At 41.3% G+C, this 27,437-nt stretch overlaps 2 protein-coding genes across 5 annotated transcripts in view; both read left to right on the forward strand.

Moving 5' to 3' along the window:
* LOC116942797 (uncharacterized) overlaps positions 1–4,223 on the forward strand; it is a 62,111-nt gene extending 57,888 nt beyond the window's left edge. For all 4 annotated transcript variants that reach the window (XM_076062474.1, XM_032955086.2, XM_032955076.2 and 1 more), the window contains 2 exons: positions 456–774; positions 1,279–4,223. In XM_076062474.1, the coding sequence (XP_075918589.1) occupies positions 456–774; positions 1,279–1,814 (855 nt within the window). In that variant the 3' untranslated portion in view covers positions 1,815–4,223. The remainder of the gene's footprint in view (positions 1–455; positions 775–1,278) is intronic.
* Positions 4,224–7,570: 3,347 nt separating this feature from the next.
* On the forward strand, positions 7,571–25,436 carry LOC116942769 (uncharacterized). Its single transcript, XM_032955033.2, has 8 exons — positions 7,571–7,994; positions 13,044–13,119; positions 13,620–13,754; positions 15,348–15,458; positions 19,399–19,497; positions 21,363–21,436; positions 22,407–22,725; positions 23,656–25,436. The coding sequence occupies exons 1-8, from the start codon at positions 7,926–7,928 to the stop codon at positions 24,198–24,200; spliced, it is 1,428 nt and encodes a 475-aa protein (XP_032810924.1). The 5' UTR covers positions 7,571–7,925; the 3' UTR covers positions 24,201–25,436.
* Positions 25,437–27,437: the final 2,001 nt, after the last annotated feature.

A 27,437-nucleotide genomic window follows, 5' to 3' on the forward strand; every position in this document is an offset into this window, starting at 1 on the left:
TCCGAAACAAATATAATATATTCCCCAAAATAACTGGATATCTTAGCTCTAATCAGAATCACTATAAGCATGCATCTTGCTGTAGATACATACGTTCATACAGTATTGGCACTGGAGAACTGAAAACTATCAAAGGAAGATGTATAGTAAGCAGTGAAACTGTAAAATGATGCCTTTTGAAAGTCAGTTATCACCTTTATAACAATTGTGGGATCCTGGACAAATATAGCTCAATGCCTTGGGTAGTCCTAAACCATTAGAGGAAATTCCAGATTACAATGACAGGGGCATTTATCCCTTTACAGAAATGTAAGTGTTTCAATAATATGCACCCAATATGTAACTCTCTTTTAGCAACTCTGGAGGAAGGATGTCAAATAATGCAAGAGTAAAATCTACAACGATAGAAATACCATTAAACAATTCCCATTGTGCCTTCTTTCCCATGTGGACAGGAGCCACGAATGCTCATCGAGAAGAGAATGAAGTCCAGTAATGCTGAGGTTTGGCGGCAGTTCCATGAGTTGCTGCCAGAATTGTATAAATCCATCTCTGAAAACACATTCTATTTCTTGTACGAGATGGATATAAAATACAAGATTAATATACACGTGTACTGTGGGGTTTATGAAATTACTGACATCTCAGCACGTGCAATCTTTATACTCAATTACGTTATTCTTGAGGGTGAGGAGAAGTGCCAAGGGCTCCTGGAGATGATCCTTGCAGGACAGAATAAGCAAACGCAGCTGCAGACCCTGCTTGACTCTGCCGGTATGTGGGATCTGATGGGCAAATGGGCCTCATTGTGAGACTTTACTTCGTTGATAATGGATATCAATACGAAAGGATGAAAATAACTTTTTTGCATAAGTTACATTTTAAGTCACGTAATTTTCTGCTAGGTATGGTTTTAATATGCATTACAGGTAAAATTAGTATTTAAAAACTCGTTAATCATGGATATCAATACGAAAGGATGAAAATAACTATTTTGCATAGGTTACATTTTAAGTCACGTAATTTTCTGCTAGGTATAGTTTTAATATGCATTACAGGTAAATTAGGATTTAAAAACTTGTTTTTACATAAAAACTGAGGCAATCGTATTGTTGAGTACAGACACATTAAGTAATAGTTTCAATAGCAATATAATAATATAATCTATGCTTCCATCTATTTTTTTCTTGCTGAATAGGAGGCGTTATAAATCTGGGATTCATTTACTGAACTCTGGTTGTGAATGTCTGTTCACATGTTTCACTGGTTTCATTGCAGTAAAATGCTCTCCAACTCTTAATCCAAACACTGCACATGAAGAACTTAACATCTCAGATGATGGGAAGACAGCGGAATGGCTCAAGAGCCCTCCAGAAAAACCCGATCACCCAGATCGGTTCAAATACTGGTCACAGGTGCTGTCTGCTGAGAGTTTCTCTGAAGGATGCCACTTCTGGGAGGTGAATGTGGGGGACGTGGACAACCTTCGTGTTGGTGTCTCTTACCAGAGTATTCTACGTAAAGAACCAGACAGTGCATGCCTGATTGGATTTAACAGCAGGTCCTGGTGTTTATGGAAACACAAGAACAAATACAACGCCTGGCACGACCAGCATAGGACGGAGCTGGAAGTGGGTGAACATCCTCGCAGAATCGGTGTTGGCTTGGACTATGATAAACGGGTTCTGTTATTTTACAATGCTGACAACAATAAGCATCTACACACATTTTATGCTCACTTCTCTGAACCCCTGCATGTTGCCCTATGGGTGTGGTCTGGGGTCCTCACTATTGAGCCTGTTAACAACGATTAAATTGGATATTGGTTTCATAATTTATCCGTGGAGAATAATAAACAGGATCAAATTGCCATGCAGCTCCTCTTAGTTATTTTACATGGATATCACAGGTAATATTGTTTTCTCTACCACATGCACTGATAACCTTTATCTAAAGAATTAAAGGTAAGAAAAGATGTTACGTAAAATATACTTCTCCAAACGTAGTCATTCGGTCTTCAGATGTTTCAACATCCAAATATTTTTTTTCCAATTTTCTGATTATCAAAGACACCCATGTAACCATAATGGACAAGCTGAGCCTTGCCAAACAGTTAAATTTGCATTATAGGAAGGGGTACTATTTGCAATTTCCGAATGGCACAATGTTCTCTTGCTTTGGACTGTAATTGGTCTGCAGCACAGTCCATGGCTTTCCACATATATGTGGATATCACAGATAATATAAACATTTTCACCCATCTGCTGGTCCACCCACCCTCTTATAATCAGCAAAATTGCAGATAATAGAAACTGCCAATTTGAAGGCACAAATGACAAATGTCTTAACTGCATCGATAAGACAGTTACAAATAACAATAGTTGTACTGTATTTCCACATTGTGCAAATCAGTTGCACTGCACACCCACACATCAGTGCCACTCTACACAACATCGTTTCTGGGCCGATTAACTTCCTGTGGATCCCTTTCTCATATGCTGCGACAAGGCACAATTTCCACATTTTCCGTTGCAGATGAACTCAGCATAATTTTCTACATTGTGTCGTGTAGGCTTACACTGCATGCATACTTGATTGGTGCAAAGTTATATTAATGTGTCTGAGCCTTTGGTCTTGAAAGCAGCCCTGAAAATTGCTGGCTCGTTGGTCAACTGTTAAGGCATCCATTCTCGATCAGCAATTGTTATTGTATATAAAATATCTTACTTTTATATGGGAATTAAGCAATATGTGTTACCAGTTTGTGATTATTATTCATATATTTGAAACACGATATATGGGAAAGTAACCCCCAGAAATAATATCTCAGTCTCTGAAACCTGACATCAGGCCTTTGACTATGAATTAGTAGCAGTGACAGCAAGCACTATGACCACTTGCTGACCCTGTCAGTTCCATGGATGGCTGGAGTGAAGTTGCCTTCACTACTGTATAGCTGTTTATTTTGTGAATTAGTATTAGATATGTAATTATAAATGTAACGGGTCCAACCCATTGTGCCTTACGAATGAAGTGTGGTACAAGGGCTCGCTGAGTTAAGCGATGAACAGAGAGAACCCGATAGAGGGCGCATTGGCGTCGGCAGAAGTGGACTCAGATGCATAATCTTTAAGAGAGTTACAAGTGTTTTCCATTACAGTTAGAAGCATAGAGCTAATACTTTTGTTATATCCACCTTTCAGGGGTGGATAAAAATGTAATGATTCTTTCAACGTGAATTACTTAATGAAGATAACATTTTAAGTTGTAAATATAGAAACCGCTGCAACACAGTCTTATTTGTGCCTCGGGGAAGTCTCAGGGCGGCTGTTAATGCGATTAACTTCGCATTTTAGCCACGCCGTTTGAAACCCATTCAAGGCGGTGAAAAAGGCGCCCATGGTTGTAATTACTATGTCACAACGTTAGGGTGCACTATGCAAATAGCAGGTCACGGCTTTTGGCAGTGTCAAAGGGGTTGTGGAGTGTGGACTTCAGGGTCATGGTGACAACATTTGAGTGCTTTGTTGTTTTGTTTCGTATTTCATGGGAAGGCTAATAACATGATGAGGATTTTCTTAATTAGAACACCAGCTTTTCAGAGGTCACTCACAGCAGCCCCACCTAATGAAAATGTCACGACCCGCCACTGCTATAAGTCATCCACAGCACACACATCCAGAGAGCTCTGTCCTCGATAATATATTTACGACTACACGACTATCAAATCAATTTACAATGTAAGTTAATAGAAAATACCTGAACGTAATATTGAGGGTTAAATATATCATAATTCTGCAAGATTCTGTATACGCAAATTGATGGATTGATGGTTGCCATAAATAAACACTGGCTCATAAATCTGCGTGTCTGTGTCATATTCTCATGTTGGCACAAACACTGCTATAAACTCGTTCATACTGCAGTGTGTCTCCCTGTAGCTATCACCCTGGCTAAGTGATTCCCGTTTTCCGCACTTTCTTGCAATACCTTGATATGGGGTTATATTACTGATGTCATTCATATCTGCAATAGTGGTGAACGGACTTCGCGTGCCTTGATGCTTCCGTTTTAACGCATATTTCCTGCCAGTGTTACGTGAATGGTGCATGACTTAAATGTTGTTTGCCTTGAATGTGTTTGCTACTCCGTGTGTGCAATGTTCATCTGCTGTATTTATTTTTTTATTCCACCAAGGTCCTCCACGCGTCATGTAAAACAATTTATGGCCGAATGTTTCTTACTCATGTCAACAAATAAAATCGATTAAATGAAATCATCACCAATCTTTTCCCGCACGTTCCTGTGCATTCTTGGCCAGTTTATTCTTCTAAGCCTTGGCTGCTGTCAGAAATTCTATCGTCTGCACTCCCATGGTGTATCGCACTCACGAACTGCGTTAACAGCGGTCTTATATAGCCGCCTTTGCCAAAATCTTCTATGATCCGATTATTTGCATATTCAAGGGGCGGAGCATCCACACTTCCACGACCCACTGTCTCGTGTGCATCGGAAAATTCAAACAAAAGTGGTCGATGTTCGTCAAAAATGGGTTGCATATTTCCTTTAATCAAGAAGAGAATGATACCTAATGGGAATAATTTGAGACTGAATACGCACAATATTGAATACATCTGCAAGGGACAATACATTCAAACAATCCATGTCACTTTGACTTCGAGGTTTTGAATGTAACTGGTTAGATTTTAATTGAAAAAGTGTGCAAATACAGTGTTAATCAGCCATTCCCCAATTAGGTGTTTTCCTTTGACTGAATTCACCTACTAGCACCCTCACTACACCAAAAACTCACTCAATGAGCTTCTCAACCCGTTTCCACCGTACCCCCCCCCCCAAAGTGACACATCCTTTCGATGTGTCTGCTTTGTGTAGAAGAGTGATTGGTGGTACGTCACGTGCAAAACCACACCAGGAGAGCCCAACAATAATTGGGGTGTAAAGCATTTTATGGAAACCGATGGCCAAGGGGACAACCCACCACGTGTGACCCATGCAATAATGTAGGGAAAAATATATGAACAGTAAATTGCCACCGAGTCCGGAATTCGGTCCCCAATCCGATGGCATTCATTCTCTTTCCCCCAGCTAAATCCACGAGGCAACCTACACTTCTGTTTTGCCATGGTGCCTCAGGTGCCCTTGTGTTGCCTTTCACAACACCCTTATGAGTAAGATATGTGTGTGCAATGTGCTCTCTTCCCCATACTTTGTAAATGTGGGCCCGTTACAATGGATACCTGCACCAGTTATCAACATTAAGGTTGGCCTGTCGACGATGAGCCCTGTGTTTAACTAGACTGGATTGTATGAAGAACTCTCGGAAAACTTTCCTTTTAGTGAGCTCCTCTGGAGATAAAGATGTACTGGCTCGGTCATTTAGCGTGACCAGCCATTGCATGTCCAAACAACTCCTATTTCGATAGAAAGAGTCGGATAAATGGGCATGGCACAGGCTAGAGAGGAAATGGGCTCATATGCTACAGGATTTGGAGCAGATTGTACTTGGTGATGACTGGCACCTGTGGTGTGAATATTGTGTGTATATTTGTGTTTGAGTGCAGTCTGCATGAGTGTGTGTAGTCTGTATGGGTGTTTGTGTAAAATTTATAAATCCCACACATGCTCACTCTCCCCAAACTGCAGGTGAGGAACAACACACATACATGCAAAAAATAAACTCAGCAATTTGTTTATTATGCAAAAAAACATCAATAGGTCTTAAATAAGGTGCATTGTGGTCACTTGTTCTCGGTCATAGTGGAATTTATTATTATTTGGGTTCAGTAACTGACATAGAGAGGTTGACAATTGTAGACCGGTTTGTATTAATTCGGACTCATCGCTACAGTATAGCACCAATACTGCTGCGAAGTCTGCGTCTGGGAACCACATATCTAAAACCCATATTTTCTGGAAGTGCTGATGTTTTTTTGCATAATGCACAAAAACTGGGCACTTTTTTAACACGTTTTTGTGTTGCTGTTTGAAACGTATGGTTTCCCAGCCTGCACTAATTTCCTGTGATGATGTTTTTTTCCCATAATTTACAGACTGATTGCGGGTGGGGAACTGAGTTTTTGTGTGGCAGATAGAGTTGTAGGTGGGACATCAACCATGACATTTCACGGGCATATTCTCGTGCTGCATTCATTATTGTCAAGTTACACCAACTACTTCGTGCAGGCTGTAGCAACAGCACAAAGACTAGCAGACACAATTTAATCCAAAAAGTAGGTTACGTAGATGATGCTCACTCTCAATGATATTTTAAACAGAAATGTTCATGTAAAAAGAAATACATTTTGACCAAATTATGAGGATCACACAATACACGATGGCTACTTTTCATGTAATTTGCAAATTCACGACCAAAGAGAACACGTTTGTCAATTTCCATCTCGCCATAGCTTTTGGTCAATATGATCAGAGCTTTCTGCAAGGACGTTCATAGCGCTGTAAGAATAAAAGGTAAAGGAGCAGCCCTGCAATTTCTTGCGCATGCCGCTTCTGCTGGAAGAGCCCCTTTAGAGGGCATTTGGTCTAATCTTCCACGTTGGACATGTGTTAGAGTACCCACGATTTATGATTCCCACAGGACCTGCCTTACAGACTAACTGTGGTGTAGACATTTACACTGCTGGGATGACAGGTGGGGGGATCTAAGAAACTTGCCCATTGTCTCACCTGTCGTGCCCGGGAGATCGAACCAGTGACCGCTGGATTACAAGTGCTGTAACCAATACACCATGGCATCATCCAGCTGTAGCAATACCGGAATAATACTGTACAGTACTTTCTAAGTGTCTGTATGTGTCTCACGGTCTTTGTGTGTCTTCGTGTCGGTGTTTTTCTTCGTTTCCGTGCGGGTATTCGCGTGTGTCTGAATCTCATGATTAAAGTAAATGTCGCCCGCGCATTTGCTATGATCACGGGGCATGTTTTTGCTACAAATCGCGGATAAACGAGAGGAAAAGGGGCATTGGTAATTGGCGTTATCGCGGCCGTCTTCAGCTGCCGCGAATAGTCGGAGTCGAGGGTTAAAGCAAGCGCCGTGGATAAGAGTTCCCCTGTACAGTATTCAAATGGCAAGTTAAAACATTTGCCATATATAATTATTTGTCAGTCTCCAGCTTTCAACCCCTCTTATCTCTCTATCCGGCTCTGAAGAAGGCTGATTACCCGAAACGTCACCTATGTTGTTGACACTGTATTTTCATGTACGGCCACAGTGTTATTGATGCACATGTTGAGTTTTTTTGAATGTGTACAAACTTTAAGAAATTGTTTTCTTTGAAGGAAGTCATGCACAACCTCCACGGTATGCAGCTCACATTCTTAACGAAACACTGTACTTGCTTGCTTCAAATACGGTACTCTACTGGTGATTCAGATGTCTTTTGACCCCCCCCCCCCCAATTAATTGACCCCTACAATGTGTTTCCTTTGCATATTCATTTCTGCTTCAAATACATCTTGACAACAATATAGCGGTTTAGTAGAGAATTAAATGGTGATCACAAGACATCTGGACCACCACCCTGCACAGTGTTTCCAGTTTGACCACTTCTCTGAAACGACACCGAATCGCACAGAATGAGGAACTTGTAAAGTAGCTGCAGTCGCAGTGTTTCGAGATTGCTGGGTGTCGTTAGTCTAGAAACTCGCACGGTACATTCATCTTCGTCTACACGTCCTTTTGATAGACATTAACTGTGTTTAATAGTTAAGTGTTTTACACTCATAGCCACTGGTGAGCCAGCTGGGGTCTCTACTGTAGAAGTGTTCAAGGGCCACAAGGCGCATTTGCATTATATTACAGTGAAGTATCTCTAAAGTAAAGCTACATAACAGCGATATTCATCGTTAGCTTCGTGCTCCACCATTTTGACACCAAGTTTGTAACGATGCAGCCAAACCAAGTGACAGCAATGGCGCTGATCTCTGGCATCATCTTTCTTACGTTCATCTCAATGGTGAGTGTGTAATACAGTTCATACCCACTACGAGAAGACGCTTTCTACTCATCGGCTGCTCCTAATCTCTTTCGTTATCAAACATTGCCTCCCATGATCTCCCCAAGCCTCCGATCACCAATGACATCGAGCCGATGGTCTCAACTACCCGCGATTTTTCTCTGTTGCTTCTCAGTGGCGCTCAGACAATGGGAGGTTGCAACTTATTTTGGGCTGCTCTAAATATCTCCAAAAAAATACACGATGTGAGGTCTTTCATTCACGTTGTCTGCTCCTTCGGTTTCGGCTAGGCTGTTTCTTGCCGTTAATGTTTCAGATGTTTTAACTATTTAAGAACTAAATATTTATTTCGTCACTATTGTGTATAATTGCATTACGCCTCTCTTTTACTGTACAAATGAATACTCTTAATGTGTCGTCCTAACCTTTGGGACTCCGCAAGCATCAAAATGCAGGATGAAACATAATTTTTTGCATATCTCAGAATATGAATATTTATTTATACTGGAGGAATCCAATGAGCTATGAAGCTCTTTTTCACAAATGTACAGTACCTATAATGCAGATAACAAGATCTGTAGTTAAATACTATATCTATGATTGATATAACATACGTAAAAAAACGTAAGACTAACTTTTAAAACCCAACAAAACCATAATATCAAAAACATTAGGATCTCGCATTGCTTTTGTATGTCACTGCTACATAGCAGGCTGTCGCACACTCTTCCTAGAATCAGCAGCAAAGACATTTGAAATGGAAACACATGAGTTTGTTTACGAGTGTCAAGACAGAACATCTGTGAAGCACAACTGGACATGTATCAATTATGTGTATTGGGATATAAATTGTGGGAAAATCCAATAATATTGGTGTTTAATTCACAATGCACTCTTTGAACAACTGCCTCAATATTTGAGCTTAAGCTCCTCACACAGTCACGCTTTCGGCAAAACAACTTTTGGAGTTTTGGCTTTTTTTGGTCCTAAGCCCTCAGATTTGAAACGCTCTGCCTGAAACCCAACTATACCTGACCACTGAGTAGTAAAAACTACTTGATTCCTATGATGTGGTAAATAAAATAAAGATATATTTTTCTGTACAGCACTCTGAAGCCCTTTGTTGAAACTGGTGCGGTTTAGAAAACGTAAAATAATTAACATTGCTTAATACCTCGGTAAATGAAAAAAAATTCGTTCCATGACGTCACTTCGTTATCAAAAACTTTTTGCCAGAGGTAGAAATAACAAAGGAGGCATTGGGATGCGTTCCAAGACTTCAGAGAAGGCAGTACAATAGGATAGCATGGCCGCACAGTCGCCTTTACTTTGTCTGCTTGGTTTTAAAATTATCTTTAAGGTGAACTTTGCTAGCCCTAACGAACGCACCACTTCAATGTCATCTCTCCCGCCTCTACCCTCCTTATGATCTGCATTTTCGTTTCCAAAGAGAGGGATTTACGTTGTACTTCTTGGCCAGTAAGTACACTTCCATTCGAGCAGGTGTCAACAACTTTTCAAAGAAAAAGAAGAGCAATTTTATTTGTGTCTTTGACCAAAATTGTGTGAGAGCCGCATCACACGCAGAGCTACTTGTACGCAAACACAGCAGGTATACAGCAGATGCCAAATTCTGACTTAAACAAATTATGTGATGGAATAAACTGCGTCTATTTAGTTGTTGTCCCCATTAGTTATTACTTCACAGTATTGTACATTTTGCCATCATCAAGACAATACATAGTGACCCATTCCCTGTCGTATTTAATGAATTGCTAATTGTCTTTGCATTAAATGTTGTTTTTAAGATTTAAAAATATTCATCAAACGGCTGCCCGCAAGGGGGCAGCCAAAGAGCCGCAAGGGTAAAGCCAAGGAGCCGCATGCCGCTCCAGAGCCGCAGGTTGTCGACCCCTCCGTTAGATGGTCGATTGTATTACATAATGTGGGGGTAATGAAGTCATTTTTGTGACTGCAAAAAAACTATTTAATTTCATCAACACGAGGATCTCGAGCTATGGCAAGCCGGAGAGGGCGCGTTTTAAATTTCACTCTGTTGAATTGCTTTCCATGATTTCAGAAGATACATAAGTATTTATCTTCTTGCAATAATTGGGCGGTGAAGGGTCCCTCTACAGGCGACTTTATTACAAAGGATCTTCGTTCCCAGAGGAGTCGTTAACATATCTATTACTTCTAGATTTGAAGCTTTCGTGACTGCAAGGATCCATACTCTTTGGTTCTATTCGGTAAAGTCACGTAGGTAATGAAGGCCACTTGTGTTGTGGCCGAAACGTCGTGATTTTTGTTGTTTTATTTTTTACCTACGTGACTTTACCGAATAGAACCAAAGAGTATATCTATTACTTTTGATTTAAAGCTTTCGTGACTGCAGGGATTCATATTCTTGGTTCTTTCGGTAAAGTCACGTAGAAGGGAATGTTTTTATTCTTTTATTGTTTTCCTTCTACGTGACTTTACCGAAAGAACCAAGAATATATATGTATTGCTGTATTCTTTGGGTCTTTCGGTAAAGTCACGTAGATATAAATAATAAAAATGAAAATAAAGGGAATAAATAATAATGATGATTATTTTTATTGCTTTAATGAAGTTAATAAAAACTAAAAATTGTTATTTTTTTATTCACTTTATTTTCATTGTTATTTTATTTAAAAAAAATTCTATCTACGTGACTTTACCGAAAGACCCAAAGAATATGAATTCCTGCAGTCACGAAAGCTTTAAGTCAAGATTTATATGTATTACTGTATACACATCTTAAAGGAAATTATGTTGTGTTACGCTTTATTAGATTTGTATAAAATATTAACATGTTGCATAATGCATAATACAATGATATATCATTGTTCGCAACATCTTCAAATCACCGTGAGCATCAATATTAACATGATCAACAACATCAACAATAGTTGGCTTATGGCAATATCTGTAGCGTTAACTTTTAGCTGCAGAGCTACAACCCACGATCTGAAGTTTCGCTTTTGTCTAGGAAGTATAAAGGCCCATAGTAATATTTGCCTGGTCAATACTTGTCAGTGCCATGGTCTGTGATGCTCGGTGCTCTGTAAAAAGGAACTGCATCATCAGCATAGTTGAGATCAGTAAACAGTTGGTACCCAACAACCCTTCATCAATCATTCATCCTTTTTGTACTTAACTAACCCGTTCGTAGCACATATTAATAGTTTAGTCCTAGTCGTAATATAAAATAGTCAAGTTGAGTGCTGCTGGTAAATCTGAACTGGAGGGTGTGTGAGAACGGACACCAAGCTCCAAACAGTACGCTAGCTCTTATTGTAGACGGTGAAATCATATATGTTAATCCCCAAGTAGACAATGGCCTATAGTAACCAGGAGCAGGTCCGCCAAGCCCCTCCACAAAATGCGTGAAAATGAATGTCTCCCTAGGCCCTGAAAGTAAGAGGTTTGCTCTTATAAAATACAATAGAATCTAAAATATTGAACTGATTTGCAATGCTGTTCTGAGGGCTAATATGCCGCGCATTTGTGCGGGATACACGGCCTACGCGGAGAATGGGGGGGGGGGGGGTATGTGACGTCAGCAGGCACACTGCGTAACGCTTCCGCATGCGGGTGACATCACAGATGTGACGTCACCGCTGACCTTCCGTGCAATATATTATATCCATTATCCCCCCCCCCCCCCCCCAATAAAAATACAAACGTCTATTTTTTATACTTTTGACATTGTGTACAGTATGGAAGCTACCCACATGCCAAATTTCAAGTTTGTACCATGTTCTGAAGCATGTTAAACATTTCGAACAGGCACACATATCCACAAATTGCCCTTTTTTATATATAGATGGATTTGCCAACTTTTAAGTAAAGGTTTTGGTAAGCCTCCTTATTCTCAGGTGTAGAATACTGTGCGAATGAGCGAGCCACTTTCTCTTACCTAACTGGAACACCTCCATCAGCCAGTTTCTTGTGTAGTTTTCTTCACTAATTTTCAGAGGGGTCCAACTTTCGCCGATAACACATCATCAGTGTGAGGACCGCCACACATTTGAAACCATTGGGGTTGACAGCAGCACGATGATGGGGGTATTGTGTATTTCGGGGGCCACATGTCAGGGACCGCACTAAAGGCCACCAGGGGCCGCTGGTGGCCTGCGGGCCTTGCAATGAAGAACACTGATGTAGGGCGATCTGGACTGACTATCCAGCACAGCCGTAGCACCTGCACGCGTCATTCCAAAATGCAAGCATTCCTAAATGCAATCAATGGTCGTATTCTTGATAGCAATGTTAACCACCGTATTGAGCCCAAATTATCGTGAGTTTTATGGTCAATAGTATATGTTAACTATTGATGTATTTTTATTTATTTAAATAACTTTTATGTTTAGAATGTATTTTTCAAGTCGAATAGTTGTATTATTAGTTAAGTAATACATTTCTTTTTTTCCTCCAGGGTAGTAGCACGAAATGAGACTGGAAAAATTAGGCATACAGTACAGACAAGACAGCCAGTACAGGCAAGGCAGTACACTTACAACAGACAAACGATACACAGTGCGAAGGAGACAGTACATTCAGACAGTAGAAACGAGGCTTAACAGGCAAGACAAATATATTGACTTGACCTTGGATCACGACAATATGCAGGGGATTTGGAGTCGAGTGAATTGTTACATGTGCAGAGGAGACTTGAGCTGGTCAAGACGGGTCTTTATTATTGACGCCAACTCATACCACGCTTACACTCCAACTTCGTCCCCTTTTACAGCCCTTCTCCCCCTTTCCCGCCAATCACCTTCTTGGGTTTTCCCGCCCTTTTATAATCCTTCTCGTACCAATCTGATTAGTGTCCTCCACTCAATCATTGGATTGCGTGTCGTGTACGGCAGTGCTCCCTCGACCCTTGACCCTTAACCCGTGGTTGTGTGGTGTTCGTGTGTGAGGATGTCTCGAACATCCTCTACACATGCATTATTGAAGAGTCATTGTTGCATATACGTAGCTGTGCCCTGACTTGTTCTACTTTAATTTCATGTTCAGGTTGAGAATAATGAATGTGAAGAGAAAGGACAATACAGAGCGGTGAATGGGTTTTGCTGCCACCTCTGCCATGCAGGTGACCAAGCAATACAGTAACATCTACTGCTCTGTGGTCAAACGTTAGCTTGTAGAACATGTGGTTTGCATATAGGCAACAGAACCAATTGATAATTCGGTCTGCAAAGAAAAGTACACGTACAATTACGGCAATACTTGCAACAGAGCATCTCTAGAATATAGCTGGGTAGGCTAAAGTTGATCACCATGATCAATGGGCTAGGTTACATTAAGTCAGCTGTTCAGTACTCAGCTGTGTGATAATCCTCACATTTACTGACATGCCATTGTTACATTATTCATTACAGCAGGCCATGATGTAAATTTAAAAAGGCATCAGCATCGAGTAATCCAATTTTGTAATGAATATTAATCTTTGTAAAAACTCGTTATCAATTAGAAAAGTATCCACATCAAGTAACTTGTTTACAGTAAAAAACATAATCCTGAAATGTAAAATAAAATTAACCAAAAGTTGTTTTCTGACCCCGTTATTATTTGAACTTGTCCATTTTACAGGATTCAGCTGGTTTCACGACTGCTATTCTGATGACAGCGATGCTCTCTGCATACCTTGCGTGCCAGGGGAGAACTACATGGATGTTGCAAACCGTGGTCCTGATTGCAAAAAGTGCAGCACCTGCAATGTTCTCTGTAAGAGTTCCACTCGAGTAGGTTTCATATGTGTATATAGATGTCATCTGAGTGTGGAGAAGCATGCATCAAAGGTTAATAAATCACTCTATGTTCAATAAAACAAAAAACTCATGTAACCAGATTGATGAGAAAGTGAGTTGTATCACCATGCAATTAGTTATACAGTGGGTTGTGGTGTAGAAAACATTGTGAGAAGAAGATAGAGGTCGATGAAATCCGAGGTTGGTTGAATGCATTTTGATTGATAGGCTGCACCTAAGATTACATCCATGAAGTTAAAGGCAGACTGAGAAAAATATTTTCAGGTTATTTCATTGGGTCGCAGCACTCCAAACAGGGCTCGCTTTACTGCAGAGGCTGGGGTCGATGCTGAAGACATGGACAGATTGAACAGAAGAATCCCCACGTTCCTCCTGTGGGCCCCAATCCTTTAGCTGATCTTCATTTATCTCAGCTTGAGTAAGGCGGTATCCATCTTGTTGCTACATAAGAAAGGGCCTCCACCGTAAATAGCTTAAAGAATATGGCTGTGACGATATTGAGCTGCTCGGAAGAAAAAGAAGAGGATGATGATGGCGCAGACAGTTTGAATCGGTACTTCCCAGTTGCACTACAGGTTCGCAGACCGTGGTCAGCAGGTACGGACAAGATGGCGAGTCGGGTTTCACACCATTTCGCTCCAGAAGTTGCAGCAATTGAAAAGGCACATAAACAAAGAGGAAATGTATCATACGTTGGAAATGTAGGATGGTCTAAGAACAGAAAAAAATACTTTAATAATACGAAAAGCTGAAATGAAACTGTTAAAAAAAGGATTAACGCACGCACAGGAACCTTGAAAGAGAAATCATATACAAAGATGACATCACTGGAAGCTCTAGCACGACCTATTTTAGAGTGGGTATTTTTAAATATCCTGGTTAATAACAACTTACAGAAAATATTCACAATTACACAGTCAAGAGGGTCCATGGCAGATTACAGGCAAAGTCACCTGGATAAATGATTTTTCTGGTCTTTTTTCTCAAACATACATCGCCAGGTGATACAAATTGAGTACTATGCAACATGAAAGAGAAGAGGCAACATCCATAGTTTATTAAACTGCCATCGCATTGGTCCCTCATCTCATCTCTGATGAACCTCCACAGGGGAGACCAGATGAGATAAACGCACCTGATCGCGCCTATGTTATTATAATTGCGATTGTAGTTCGGGTTGAGTCATGGATTCTCAAATGCCCCACTACAGGTAAATGTGACCCACTGTGATTAGCGCCTCTCATCCATACATTAGAATCAGAATCTTCATTTACACAGAAGGAATCCAATGAGCTATGAAGCTTATTTTCACAGATGTCCAGGAGGGGCAGATCTGCAAGTTCCAACAACAAACATTTATTTATCAATTACCCTGTTCTCGACAGCCATCAAAGATAATGCATGTTTCATCGTATTACCAAATTTTTATGTACAGTGTACTAAAGTTACAGCTATGTGGGACATTGCCAAGACCAAAAAGTTTTGTACATTAAACAAACAGTACAGTACTGGAATTAAACTACGTTTCCTTTTGTTCTCTGATGTGTAGATGAAGATGTTCAACAGGACTGTACTGTCACTAGTGACACTGTGTGTCAGTGTAAGGATGGATACAGTCGGCCTCATCCTTCACAGCCTTGTGAAGTTACATCAAACACAGGTGAGAAATGTCATATTCGTGTCTATAGCCTCTGTTACCAACATATGCAATTAAGCACTATTGGCATCAGGAAATGCACCAACTTGCAATTGCTAAGGAATTTTCACATCTTGGACGTCATCAAAATTTTGTCAGTAGGGCTGTTTCGAGTAGTTATCAAGGTACCAGGCAGAGCTCCGTACTTGTCCCAGCATTATGCATTTTTTAACCAACATAGCACACACATCGGAGAAATGTATACACGATATTTCCCTCACTACACGTGTCAAGCCTAAAATAGGTTATTCCTTCACCAACGACCTAACCGTTAATATTTCAGAAATTGGCAACTCCATACAAGACCATGGCTACAGCATTCCATTGGAACAATTAGATATTACTGAATCAAATGTGTTTATTTGCAGCAAGGCAGTCTAGAATCACCCATTCCCAAAGTATTTTGGGGGTATTATTTATCGAAACCTGACCTACCATTGAAGGTTGATGAAAAAAGTGAAAACCTTATGCAGAAACTCGCAGACACTAGTTGGAAATCAGATGTGCTTACACTACATATTAATCTTATGCCTGTTTTATATTTGCACATCCAAGCCATGATGGGGCCATGCCATGCCAGTGTGGTGATTCTCCAGAGGCATGAGTTACTTTTCTGCTGCACAAGCCGAGCCATGCCATTGTTGTTATATGCAATTCAGGACATCAAGATGACTGTAGACGATGCGGTGATACTGAGTTGTGCTGACTGATATCACACTAGTTGTGAATCAGACATGCACACACGAGTATACTTTACAGAACTCTTAAACATCATAATGTGAATCTTGACTTAAAGCTTTCGTGACTGCAGAAATTCATATTCTTGGGTCTTTTGGTAAAGTCACGTAGATAGGTTCTGTTGTATATGTGGTGTGTGAAAATTTGATGAAAATAATGAAAATTAAATGAAACTTGAAATGTGCCTAATTTAACCGAAATTATGTGGGGTGGTGCACGTCATACGTATCAGTCAGTTCTTCTGTCACCGTGGTGAACTGGTTCGGCTGACGTAGGTTGACACGCTGTTGCAGTTGCGGAGCTCGGTCGGTAGATGGCGCCCACGGCTCGCTCACAGCGTGCACGGTGGTGTTGAGTGTTGACCCGGTTGCGCAATCGGAGCTGGCGATGCCCGTTCGTTGCAATACTACTTTTGATAATGCTGACTCGCACCACGTAGCCTCGTCGCTAAACAGCGACCCTCGCCACCTCGGCGGGCGGCAGAGACCTCTTCCGCGTCGGCAGAGGCCGACCCACGCAGGGGCGAGTTGAGCTGTCAAGCGGGTCGATTTTATTTCAAGGGAAGGTGCTCTCTTGAGCATATGCATATTCTTATCATGTGCTGCAGGAAGACAAAGACGGCCGGGAGACTCTTTTTACCTGACCCCCGGTTTAACATTGCTCAAGTATTATTTAGCTTTAACATTAATGTTATGTATGAATTATGTACTGTGATTTCTTTAACTTAAAACTTGTTGCCTGGGGTCCTGCTGACACACTCTGCATTCAAGGCATCTCTCCCCACGTACCCTCCTCTCTGCCTGGTGTGTGCGTTGCTTGATTAGGTTTAGCTCTCCCTTGAACACAATAGCCTGTGATAATGCCTCGCCTTCTGGTGCTATCTCTGCTTTCTCACGCTCCCTTCTCTCGCTTGCACGTGTATGCCATTCGTCTAGCTGTGGTGGAGAAGTGTTGTGTACAGAGTCCTAGCTTTCCCGTGAGCGCAGGTGGCCTGTGATAATTCCTCCGCTCTCTCACACTGCGGGGAGACAAAGGCATCTCTCTTTCTCTCCGTCTGTTGTTCTTATCTTTGGTGTACCGAGGTCAGCTTCACACGGGCAACCGCAGGTGCCTCTCCCGCCCTTACTTCAGGGCTGCTCTAGCTTACGTGTTTTTCCCTCTCTAACCTTTGAATTAACACTGCATTATTATTTGCTTATGTCCTAAGGTTAGAGAATTCGTTTTGACTTAGGAAAAAATATTATTGTCATACGCTTCGGTTAGGTTGTGCAGAAACTACTAAAACTACTAAACATTCAGTATTGAATTAATAAATGGGCAATGGTTCATTGATGTAGCTCACAGCCTGGTCTCCAATTAGAGCGAGCGCGAGGATCGATAATCTTAGCCTACTCCTGTTGTTGAATTTCGAACTTTAACGTTACTTTAAAAGCAATGCCGAATAAATGGTTGAGCTTTTTGACTTAACTATGTCTGTGGCTAACGCGAACTCTCGGCGACCCTGGGCTCTGCATTTAGTCAACCCTACATTTTGCTGTGTGCTGCGCTCTGTCTGTGCCTAAATAATTTTAATTTTAATTCAACGGCCCTTCCTCAGATTATTAATTTTCGTGTCTGTGGGGTCGGGTAATGGGCAAGGACATCGTCATTTTAAGCTGAATAGTGTTAGTATCAATGTTCTGTGTGACCATGTCTTGTAATCTCCCCAACTTTATTTGTTTGCCAAGGTCTGCTGCTGCCTTCGTTAGCAAGGAATTCCCCCCCCCCCCTCTCTTATCTCTGCTCGTGCGGGGCACGCCACTTGTCCAGCCGTGGTGGGGAGTGTTGCCCTTGGAGTCCCAGCTCTGGTTTCTGTCATTTCTGGCTTACGTCTTTTCATTTATTATTTCGAAAAAATATATATCTATCGGCAAATATTTTATTTATATTAATGATGGAAAAAGGGCCGTATACAACAACAGCCCTTTTGTCAATCCACTGCTGGATGAGGTCCTGCAATTTTCATATCAGGACTCTATGATACATTCGATCCCTAGTGAGTCATGACATAGCCAACATGGTGGCATGTACCATAGTATCGACAATGCTCAATTATTGTAACTCACTACTCTACGAGACGTCTCGCAAAAGCATTACCAAGCTGCAGCGTGTACACAATTCACAGGGACGTGTCGTGACGGGTACTGCAAGATACGACCATGTTCGTCCAGTGCTCGCCGAGCTGTATTTGCTTCCGGTTGCTAAACGAATAGCTTATAAGGTCGCAGTCACTAGACACAAAGTGCTTGCCACAAAAGAACCACAATATCTTGCTGATCTCGTTAAGGAGCTTAAACCATCACAAACTCTCGTCATCCTCACAGCGGCTTTTGGATAGCCATTGAACAAAGGCGGTCACTGCATCGCGTGCTTTCAGATGTGCTTGTGCGGCCGTCTGGAACGGTCTTCCTTCGATATTTGGAAGCTACTGGATCTATGCATGTTTAAATCTAGATTGAAAACTAAATTCTTGAGAACTACTTTTTGTGCTAAATGTGTTGTCTTTTCCGCGCAACTCCGATTAGCACGGTTGGCTATGTACATTGTGAAATAAGTTAAAAATACTTTTATACATATGGATTGTGGGTGTTATTTTACAAAACTGTACCACGCTGGTTAGTGGGGGTTGCTCAAGAGGGGTTGCATAGAGGCACAGGATAACAACAAATCTTGCTACATTGTCACCTGTTGCCCATCACAGCATGTTAAAAATGAAAAAATATATATACTTTGATCCATCAAGCTTCATTGTGCATTAAGCATATTTACTTGGTTAAGCAGATCTCTAAAGCAAAGCAAATTTAGTGCGGCACTGACCAGTCGTAACGATGTTTGTGGATAGCTCTTGCCTGCAACATATGGCTGTCTGCCATTTGTTTCATTGGCCACACTGCTCACTAGACTATGCAAATATAAACTATCCCCAAGTTTTCTGATTAAATGCATGTTACTAGACAACATTCCTCTAAAAACGTCAATTGGTTGATGCACAAATATAAAAGCAAAGGCACTGGTGTCGATGTAACATTATTTTAGATGGTGATGTGTAATAGTCTTGGCATTTTATTGTGTATGTCAATAAATATGCTGCTGAATGTTTGTGTTTTCTGCCTTTTGCTGCCTGCAGAAAAAAACATTGCAATTCCTACTGGAATTGTGACTATTATTCTGGTGGCGGTGGTGGCCTTATTGATTTATCGGAAGAAGAAATGCTTATACCCCTTTGGTAAGCAACACTAGAACATTTTACGTAATTTTCATTGTTCCATAATGAGACCATTGCTTCCATGAGTGGTCCAGCTGTGATTCATTAGATTGAACAATCAGGGCTATAGATTAATTGGAAGACTTCCCAGTGTGCATCACACAAACTTGAAGGAAATTGTATGGTGTCCAATTTGAGGCTAAAAGTAATGTAGCTTATAAAAAAACGGTATTGGGAAGCAATTGAGTGATGCAGGCAAAAAATATATCTGTACAATCTTGTATAAAATATGAATGAGATGCAGCTGCATATAGACACTATGTATATATAGTATGTTCTATAACGTGTGTTTTCATAACGTGTATTAGAGAACACATTTTTGTTATAACACGGAAACTAATTGGATATAACGCGATTGAGTGATTAGGAATAAGCGGTTATACAGCTGCCTCGATGTAGCAACAAGGCTGCTGCTGGATGTTTCTAGATGCCACCCATCCGCCTCAGTCTTTGTTCAGCCTGCATACGCATTTTACGTGTCATCATGGACTGTGTTTCACCCTATATTAATAATTATAACGCAAATTTTCCATCACTTGGTATTCTTCAGGAATGGAACTACCATGTTACAGTATTGTGTTGAATTGCTACATGTCACTTGTTTTGTGCATGGAACTACTTGTTAAGATAACTGATGTCATAAAAAGGCCACCAAATATCCATCGAATATAAAAAAAGAAGCAAAATCATCTCACAATTGTACACGCATTATGACCAACCTGAAACTACCGATTTAAGAGAACTTTCAGAACCTGCCAAAGTCTAGATTAAAGTCCCACTTTTGAATTGCAAGCTCTTAAAGTTCCCTTGATGAATCTTGAGGCACAGTGAAGAACAACCTGGGGGAATGCTAAAATATCTAACAGCACTTAATCACTGACTCCACAGAAGAACCTCTCAGTTAAAATGCCCCATAAAGATAGTTGGTATTGAACTGCACATAATATTTTGATTTAAAGCTTTCGTGACTGCGGGGATTCATATTCTTGGTTCTTTCAGTAAAGTCACGTATAAGGGAAACAATAAAATAATACAAATATAAAACAATAAAATTCTCACGACGTTTCGACTGCAACACAAGCAATCATCATCAGGTGTGAAAACCACAACAAGAAAATTTGAATATCATAAGGCAGATATAGCTATCTCCAATACTCATGAAAATTTAAGAAAAATCTCGAAAATTAAATTACATCGTGTGGCACTGCTTGCGTCAGTCATTTGTTGGCGGCATTTCAGATTTTAATCCGGTGCTAAAACCATTCAACATGAATGTAAATGTTGCTGATCAGCTGCACACTATCCAAAGTAAAAAAAAAATATTCTTCAAGATAATGCACATTGATATTGTCAAAACATTTGCCGCACATTTATGGCCAGAATTCCATATTCATGAAACAGTTGAAATACATCACCTTGGTGATTTCCATTTTGCTAATAATGAAGATATATGTGCATTCTCCCAAAACATCTTGTATGAGTAATTGTCAAGATGCCACTCAGCCCCTTTATGCTAACAATCATTTTCATCATACAGAACATATTCTTGGGCCGAACTGAATCATATTCAAAATGTAATTGCAACACAATTATACATTTTCAGTAGACAGTAAATAACACTATATCAGATGTAGACATCGTATAATTTCACACCTTTACCGCCACTGTGATTCTGTGCCTTGCATTTAATTCACTTGATTATGGTATATTACTGATGAACAGAACAGGTTTATTTTAAGGCTCGCTCGCACCTTAGCATAGCCGTTATAGCTAGCAGTGCTTTTAGTAGATGTTACCGAGTGGATGTGTCACGTCTTCTTGTACAGGACCAAAGTTTACTGGCCTGGTGAAAGAGACTTTGCCTCTTATAAGTATGGAGAGGCCCAAGGATATCCTTGAGGTAAGTCACGCAGCATCTAACCCTTCCATGTCCTGCCAGCTGTGACACCAGAGTATGGGACTTGTTCTGGGACCTGGCTGGCACGGTATTTTAGCACAGGGACTCGTATTTGTGTGCAGCCTAGCACTGTTTAATCGTGATGTGTAGACTCTCCCGACATTTAAGCTATAAATTCAAATGTGTATCCAATAGCACAATATAAATTATTTTAAAATATTTTCAGGTTAGTCTTAAAAATGTACATTTCTCCATAAAATTCAAAAGTGATGTTCACAAGATATTTACAATAAGTCTCCAAGCTCCCGTGTCACATTTAATCACTAATATAGCTGATATGATAGGTCAATTAAGTTGATTTAATAAACTATAATGTGCAATTTATTTTTGGCCAAGTATTGGGATCCTTGAAAGATGCCAGCTGCCCCCACACATCGTGCTGACTGAATACCAGAAATCCCATATAAGCCACCCCAGCGTGACACTGCTGATGCAAATTGTCACTAAGAGATTGAGACTTTTTAAATGTTTGTGTTATCGATCTGATAACCAGTAGAGCTATCAATTTCAATTATATGATTGGGTAGCCCAGTTCTAATCACAAACATGCATGTATGACATGCTGAGGATTTACTCTTGGCATAGGAGAGCTGAAAGTCTGCCAAAGCAAGACAGATGAAACAGTAAAATCAGACCTTTGGAAGTCAGTTGACACCTTTATAACATTTGGGGGATATGGTAGCATTACTGTCCAATGCCTTGAGTTGTCCTCAACTATTGGAGAAAATTAAATGTTATTATTGCATGGCCATTTATCCCTAAAGAGAACTTTTAATTCTGAACACATAGCACCCAAAGTGGTGCTCCCTTTTAACAACTCTGGAGGAATGATGTTAAACAAAATTAAAACCAACTATGCACCAAAAGTTAATTTGAAACATATCTATTGATTGTCTCTTTCCCGTATGCATAGAATCAACGCAAGCTCATCGAGAAGAGAATGAATTGCAGTGATGCTGAAGTTTGGAGGAAGTTACATGGGTGGCTGCCAGACATTTATAAGTTAGTCTCTGAAAACAGCTACTTTATCTTGTACGAGATGTATAAAAAATACAATATGAATCTACCCATTTACTGGGAGGCTTACGAAACTACTGCCAGCTCTGAACGTGCAGTCCGTATTCTCGATCACTGTATTAATGAAGGTGAGGAGATTTGCCAAGGGCTTCTAGATGTGATCCATGCAGGAGAGGACAAGCATATACAGCTGCAGACGCTGCTCGACTCTGCCGGTATGTGGGCTATGAGGGGCGACGGTGTCTTACTGTGGGATGTTGCTTAATTTATTATGGATATGTTTCACTTTGGTGTCAGGCCTTCAATACTTCTGTGAATACAAAGACCTATACTGTAAACATATTTTTGGATGACGTGCTAGTTCAGTCAAAATGGGGTCCAATTTATACATTTTATTTGGCTAATCAAAAATATGTTTTCATATTTGAGCTCACAATGGCGTGTTTTGTGCGGCTAGACCATGTTTTCCATATGTAATGAGCAACTTCCGCGACACGTCGTGTAGAGGGTGCTCTCTTCTTTATTCACATTTGGGCACACCACAGGACAACCTTATCCTCTGAGTACACACGTAGATATTACCATTCCTATAGGCTACACATGGCCGACCCCACAGTGTGGTTCCGTCCGCCACTCCTGGCCTCGCCGCTGGTTGACAGCGTGCCGGTGAGGGTGGTGGGACTTCGCCGGAGATCTGCCACATGGCCGAACGATGGAGAGAGATGACAGCGAGCAGCGATGTAGTCCAGACCCAAGGCTGCCCACACCGACCACGAGTCCGCCTCCGCTTATATTTCTGCAGGCGCGGCTAGGCTCTGCCTCCGGCCACGCCCTCTCGTGTAACCTTCTAGCTGGTTCCCGGAGTATCTCAGCCAGCCCCGCCCTTTACCTATGGCCCAGATACCTCTCCCTTTGGGATTGGATGATGTTTATATAGTGGGGCCTGTATTCGTACTTCCCTTTTCCAACCAGTAGATGTCACTATGTCATTACACATATGAAACAGTGGTGAAATAAGTATGTAAATGCAGACCAACATGGCTTACTTTTTTACTCGTCGTTCCAAACATATTTTTTTATGAAAATACAATATTAAAATATGAAACGCAATACATTATAAACATGTATCATTGGTTTTATTACAGGAAAATGCTCTCCAATTCTTGATCCAGACACAGCACATAAAGAGCTTCTTATCTCAGCTGATCACAAGACAGCAACATGGATCAAGGACCCTCCAGATAAACCCGAACACCCAGACCGGTTCGATTACTGGTTGCATGTCCTGTCCTCGGATAGTTTCTCGGAAGGATGCCACTGCTGGGTGGTGAATGTGAGGGACGTGACGAATCTTCGTATTGGCGTCGCTTACGGGAAAATTCCACGGAAAGGAGAAAGCCATGCATGCCTGATAGGATACAACAGCATGTCCTGGTGTTTACGGAAATACAACAACAAATTTAGGGCGTGGCATGACAAGGAAAGCATCGAGCTGGAAGTGAATGAAATTCCTCGCAGAATCGGTCTTGGCCTGGACTATGATGCAGGGCTTCTGTTGTTTTACAATGCTGACAACAACACACATTTACACACATTTTATGCTCACTTTGCTCAGCCTCTCCATGCTGCCCTGTATGTGTGGGGAGGGGCCCTCACCATTGAGCCTGTTAATGGTTACAATTACCTTTAATGAAGTTTGAATCATCCGTAAGAGTAAAATAATTTAATACAAAAATTTCCATTAAGCTCAGAATTGTGTACAATACAAATTGTAATTTTCACTTTTATTTATTTTACTACAGTATAGAAAAGACGACGCTGGATGAAAGTTTATTTTAATGGGATGAGAAAATAACTTTCAAATAAAATATAACTATATAAGTATATATACTCTGCTGGTGCGTGGAGTCCCTAAGAGCGCTTTTGTGAGCACAAACCAAAGCCCGAAACTATTGCTTCATGGAGTAGCCAAGAGTGCTGTTGTGAGTGTAAACCAAGGCCCGAGATTGCGACTGTGTGGAATTGCTGAGAGTGCTGTTGTGAGCGGGAACAAATACCGTAGCTGATGCTGCGCTGAATCCTGGGAGCACGGCACTACCGTTGGTCCGGGAGGGAGGTCCCTGAGGCTACACGTGACCTCGAGAGTGGATTTAGGGACCCTGGGCTTCTGATGCGTTGCCTCATCACCCAGGAGTGGAGCGTGCGTAAGGGTTGGTGCGAACGGTGGGCGCGGTGGTCTGTAATTGCCCTATCCGTGTGATGTTCTGTAATCGCTCTACTGTCGCGGTGTTCTATACCTGTTTTTTTGCCGTGAGATTTTGTACTTGTCGCGGTGTCAAGGGGGTCTGTACCTGTTTTGTCGCTTTTGTTAAGCTGGTGAACTATGGGGTTATGTAAATGCTTGCTACTACCAACCATGCAACGCCACTGGGCTAGACCTTGGATTGCCACGATATACTTGTCACGATAAAATATACATTTTAATGACGTAAAAATAAACGTAATATCAGTTTCCCATAGCTTTGAAACTATAATGCACATGTTTATTGTACGAGGTGCTTTTGTACGTGTAGAGACAGTGCGTGTGTGGAGACAGTGCGCGTGCGGGGACAGTGCGTGCCCCAGCGGCCACGGGGAGTAATTACAGGGGTGGATATGAAGAGGGCGAGTGGTGAAAAGGAAACCATCTGGGAAGTTCTAGAGAGTTCAAGAAAGGGGGCGTGGCGGGGTAAGGGCCACGCCTGGGATAAAAAGAGGCGAGGTTCGGGGTTGCCCTGGGATCGGCGTCGTCTGTCTTTAGGCCGTCGGCATCGTCGTCGCTGTCTTCACACCGTCGCTGTCTTCGTGTCGCCACTTGCGTGTCATCCCTGGCCAAGTTATCTGCGTGCAGCACCCTAATTAACAAATAAAGCAACCCTCTACAGTTGATGTTGTCTGAGAGTCATTAAATATGTTGAACTTCTTTTGCACCATACTTAGCCAATCGCGCTAATTGGATGTGCGGGAGAATGACGACAAATTAAGTACAACAATCCTCTCTTCGGACATGAGCTTTCAATACAAATTTAAGTGCATAGCTCCACTGGCTTTCTATATATCCAGAAGAGCATTCCAGTGCAAATAAAGATTACTAAAAAAGTTATTCAATTGCGGCTAAACATAGTAATCTTTGAAATCTATTACGTTTATAACACCAAAAATGACTTCATAATTGTAACGCCTATGAAAAGTGTTGCATAATTGCCAATTCCTCCAGAAAACATTGAGCGTGTAAGTCAATTATGGATAAAAGCTATTTAGACCTTTTATCTTGTACTGCATTTGTTTATTTAATATTTTGTTTAGAAATTTTTATGTAAAAAATATATCGTCTAAATATAATTAGGATATAAAGATATGCTGGAAAGCAGACAATACAAATATCGCGGATCTTATATTGCATTTTCAAATCAAGATTTAAAACTAATTTCTTTAGAACTCCTTTTTTGTTGTTGTCCTTCCCCCCAATCCTCGGATTAACACGGTTGGCTACGTATGGTGCGAACAAAGTTCAACATACAATACGTACATTTCTATATCGTAGTATATCGCGGCAACCCTAAAGCCAGCTTGCTGTGGCGCAAGGGCACACAGCATCCGTCCAAGACTCAGACTCTAAGTGGTATTGTCCCAGCTGAATACGCAAGATAATTGTTCATAATAAAGGTTTCATGGGTTAGATCGCGTAAATATAAATGCGTTAACACACCACCACCCGACAGCCAATTTATTAGATTTGTCACGTAAACATTACGTGCCAATTACTACTTAAACACACGAGCGTATTGGAGAGTAAACCCACATTTACAATTTGAATACGTTTCGCTGGTGACTACAACCAGCTTCATTAGGCGATTTGCCAGATTTATGAAGTCTTCCCTTGTGCTTACCTTATTACAGACCAATTCAGACCTTATTGGTCACCCCGTGCCCCCCCCCCCGAATACATCTCAACGTTCATCCTACAACGTCCCATTACAAGGGAGAAAACACAAAAACATAAACACATCTTTTTGTGACTTAAAGCTTTTGTGACTACAGGAATTCATATTATTTGGGTCTTTCGATAAAGCCACGTAGATAGAAAAATAATAAAATATCACTTTTCGATCGCAACACAAGCAATTTCACCTGATGCCGATTGCTTGTGTTGCGATTGAAACGTCGTGATGTTTTATTTTTCTATCTACGTGGCTTTACCGAAAGACCCCAAAGAATACCTCTTTTTTTCGTTGGCCGTGTAATGAGAACGCCATCGCCTGGATTATTGATGGGGCATGTATTTAATTCTACAGCCATACTTATCCATAGTGGGGTTTATATCTGGGTGAAAGTTGAGAGGCGGTTCCACCAGGGAGGCTTCGGGAACGTTCGGGAAGGTTCCAGAAGGGGCATGGCCAGAGGCGAAGCTTATACCCGGGTAGGGGGATATAAAGGGACATGGAGAAATGCGAAGGAGTCGGTCTTGAAGACTGAAGAGGAGCCCCGCCGCTGCTGCCCCGCCATCTCCATCAACCACATGGCGGCTCGTCCTCCAGCCGCCCAGCCGCTCCTTAGCGCACCGTCAGCCAGCGGTGCGCTGGAGAGCGGGTGACCACCACGTGGTGCGGGGCAGCGTAGCCACGCGAAGAGTGGATGCCGCAAGAAGAGATGGAGATGTGTGGCTGTACAACTTAGATTTATTACCATGTCGGAGACCACTAATTTTACCCGTATTGAAACGGCTGTATGCCGGATGGACCTGAAAACTAAATTTCCCTCTACAGCAAGAAACAATTGTCAAAGTTATGCTTGTTCACACTGTGTACGTGTAAAGTACAGCCCTTATATCAGAGGTGTCCAAAGTTTTTTTTAGTGAGGGCCAAATACAGAAAAATAAACAAAAGGC

This window comes from Petromyzon marinus, chromosome 1, assembly GCF_048934315.1.
Source record: "Petromyzon marinus isolate PM22_M1 ecotype Great Lakes invasive population chromosome 1, UKy_Petmar_22M1.pri1.0, whole genome shotgun sequence".
In the NCBI taxonomy this organism is placed as follows: domain Eukaryota; kingdom Metazoa; phylum Chordata; class Hyperoartia; order Petromyzontiformes; family Petromyzontidae; genus Petromyzon; species Petromyzon marinus.

Bases quoted from the DNA above. Each gene is read 5' to 3' on its own strand.
- LOC116942769 (XM_032955033.2), top strand. From the start codon at position 7,926: ATGCAGCCAAACCAAGTGACAGCAATGGCGCTGATCTCTGGCATCATC. The intron at 7,995-13,043 runs GTGAGTGTGTAA...TTTCATGTTCAG, and splicing joins TTCTTACGTTCATCTCAATG to GTTGAGAATAATGAATGTGA. The intron at 13,755-15,347 runs GTAAGAGTTCCA...TCTGATGTGTAG, and splicing joins CAGCACCTGCAATGTTCTCT to ATGAAGATGTTCAACAGGAC.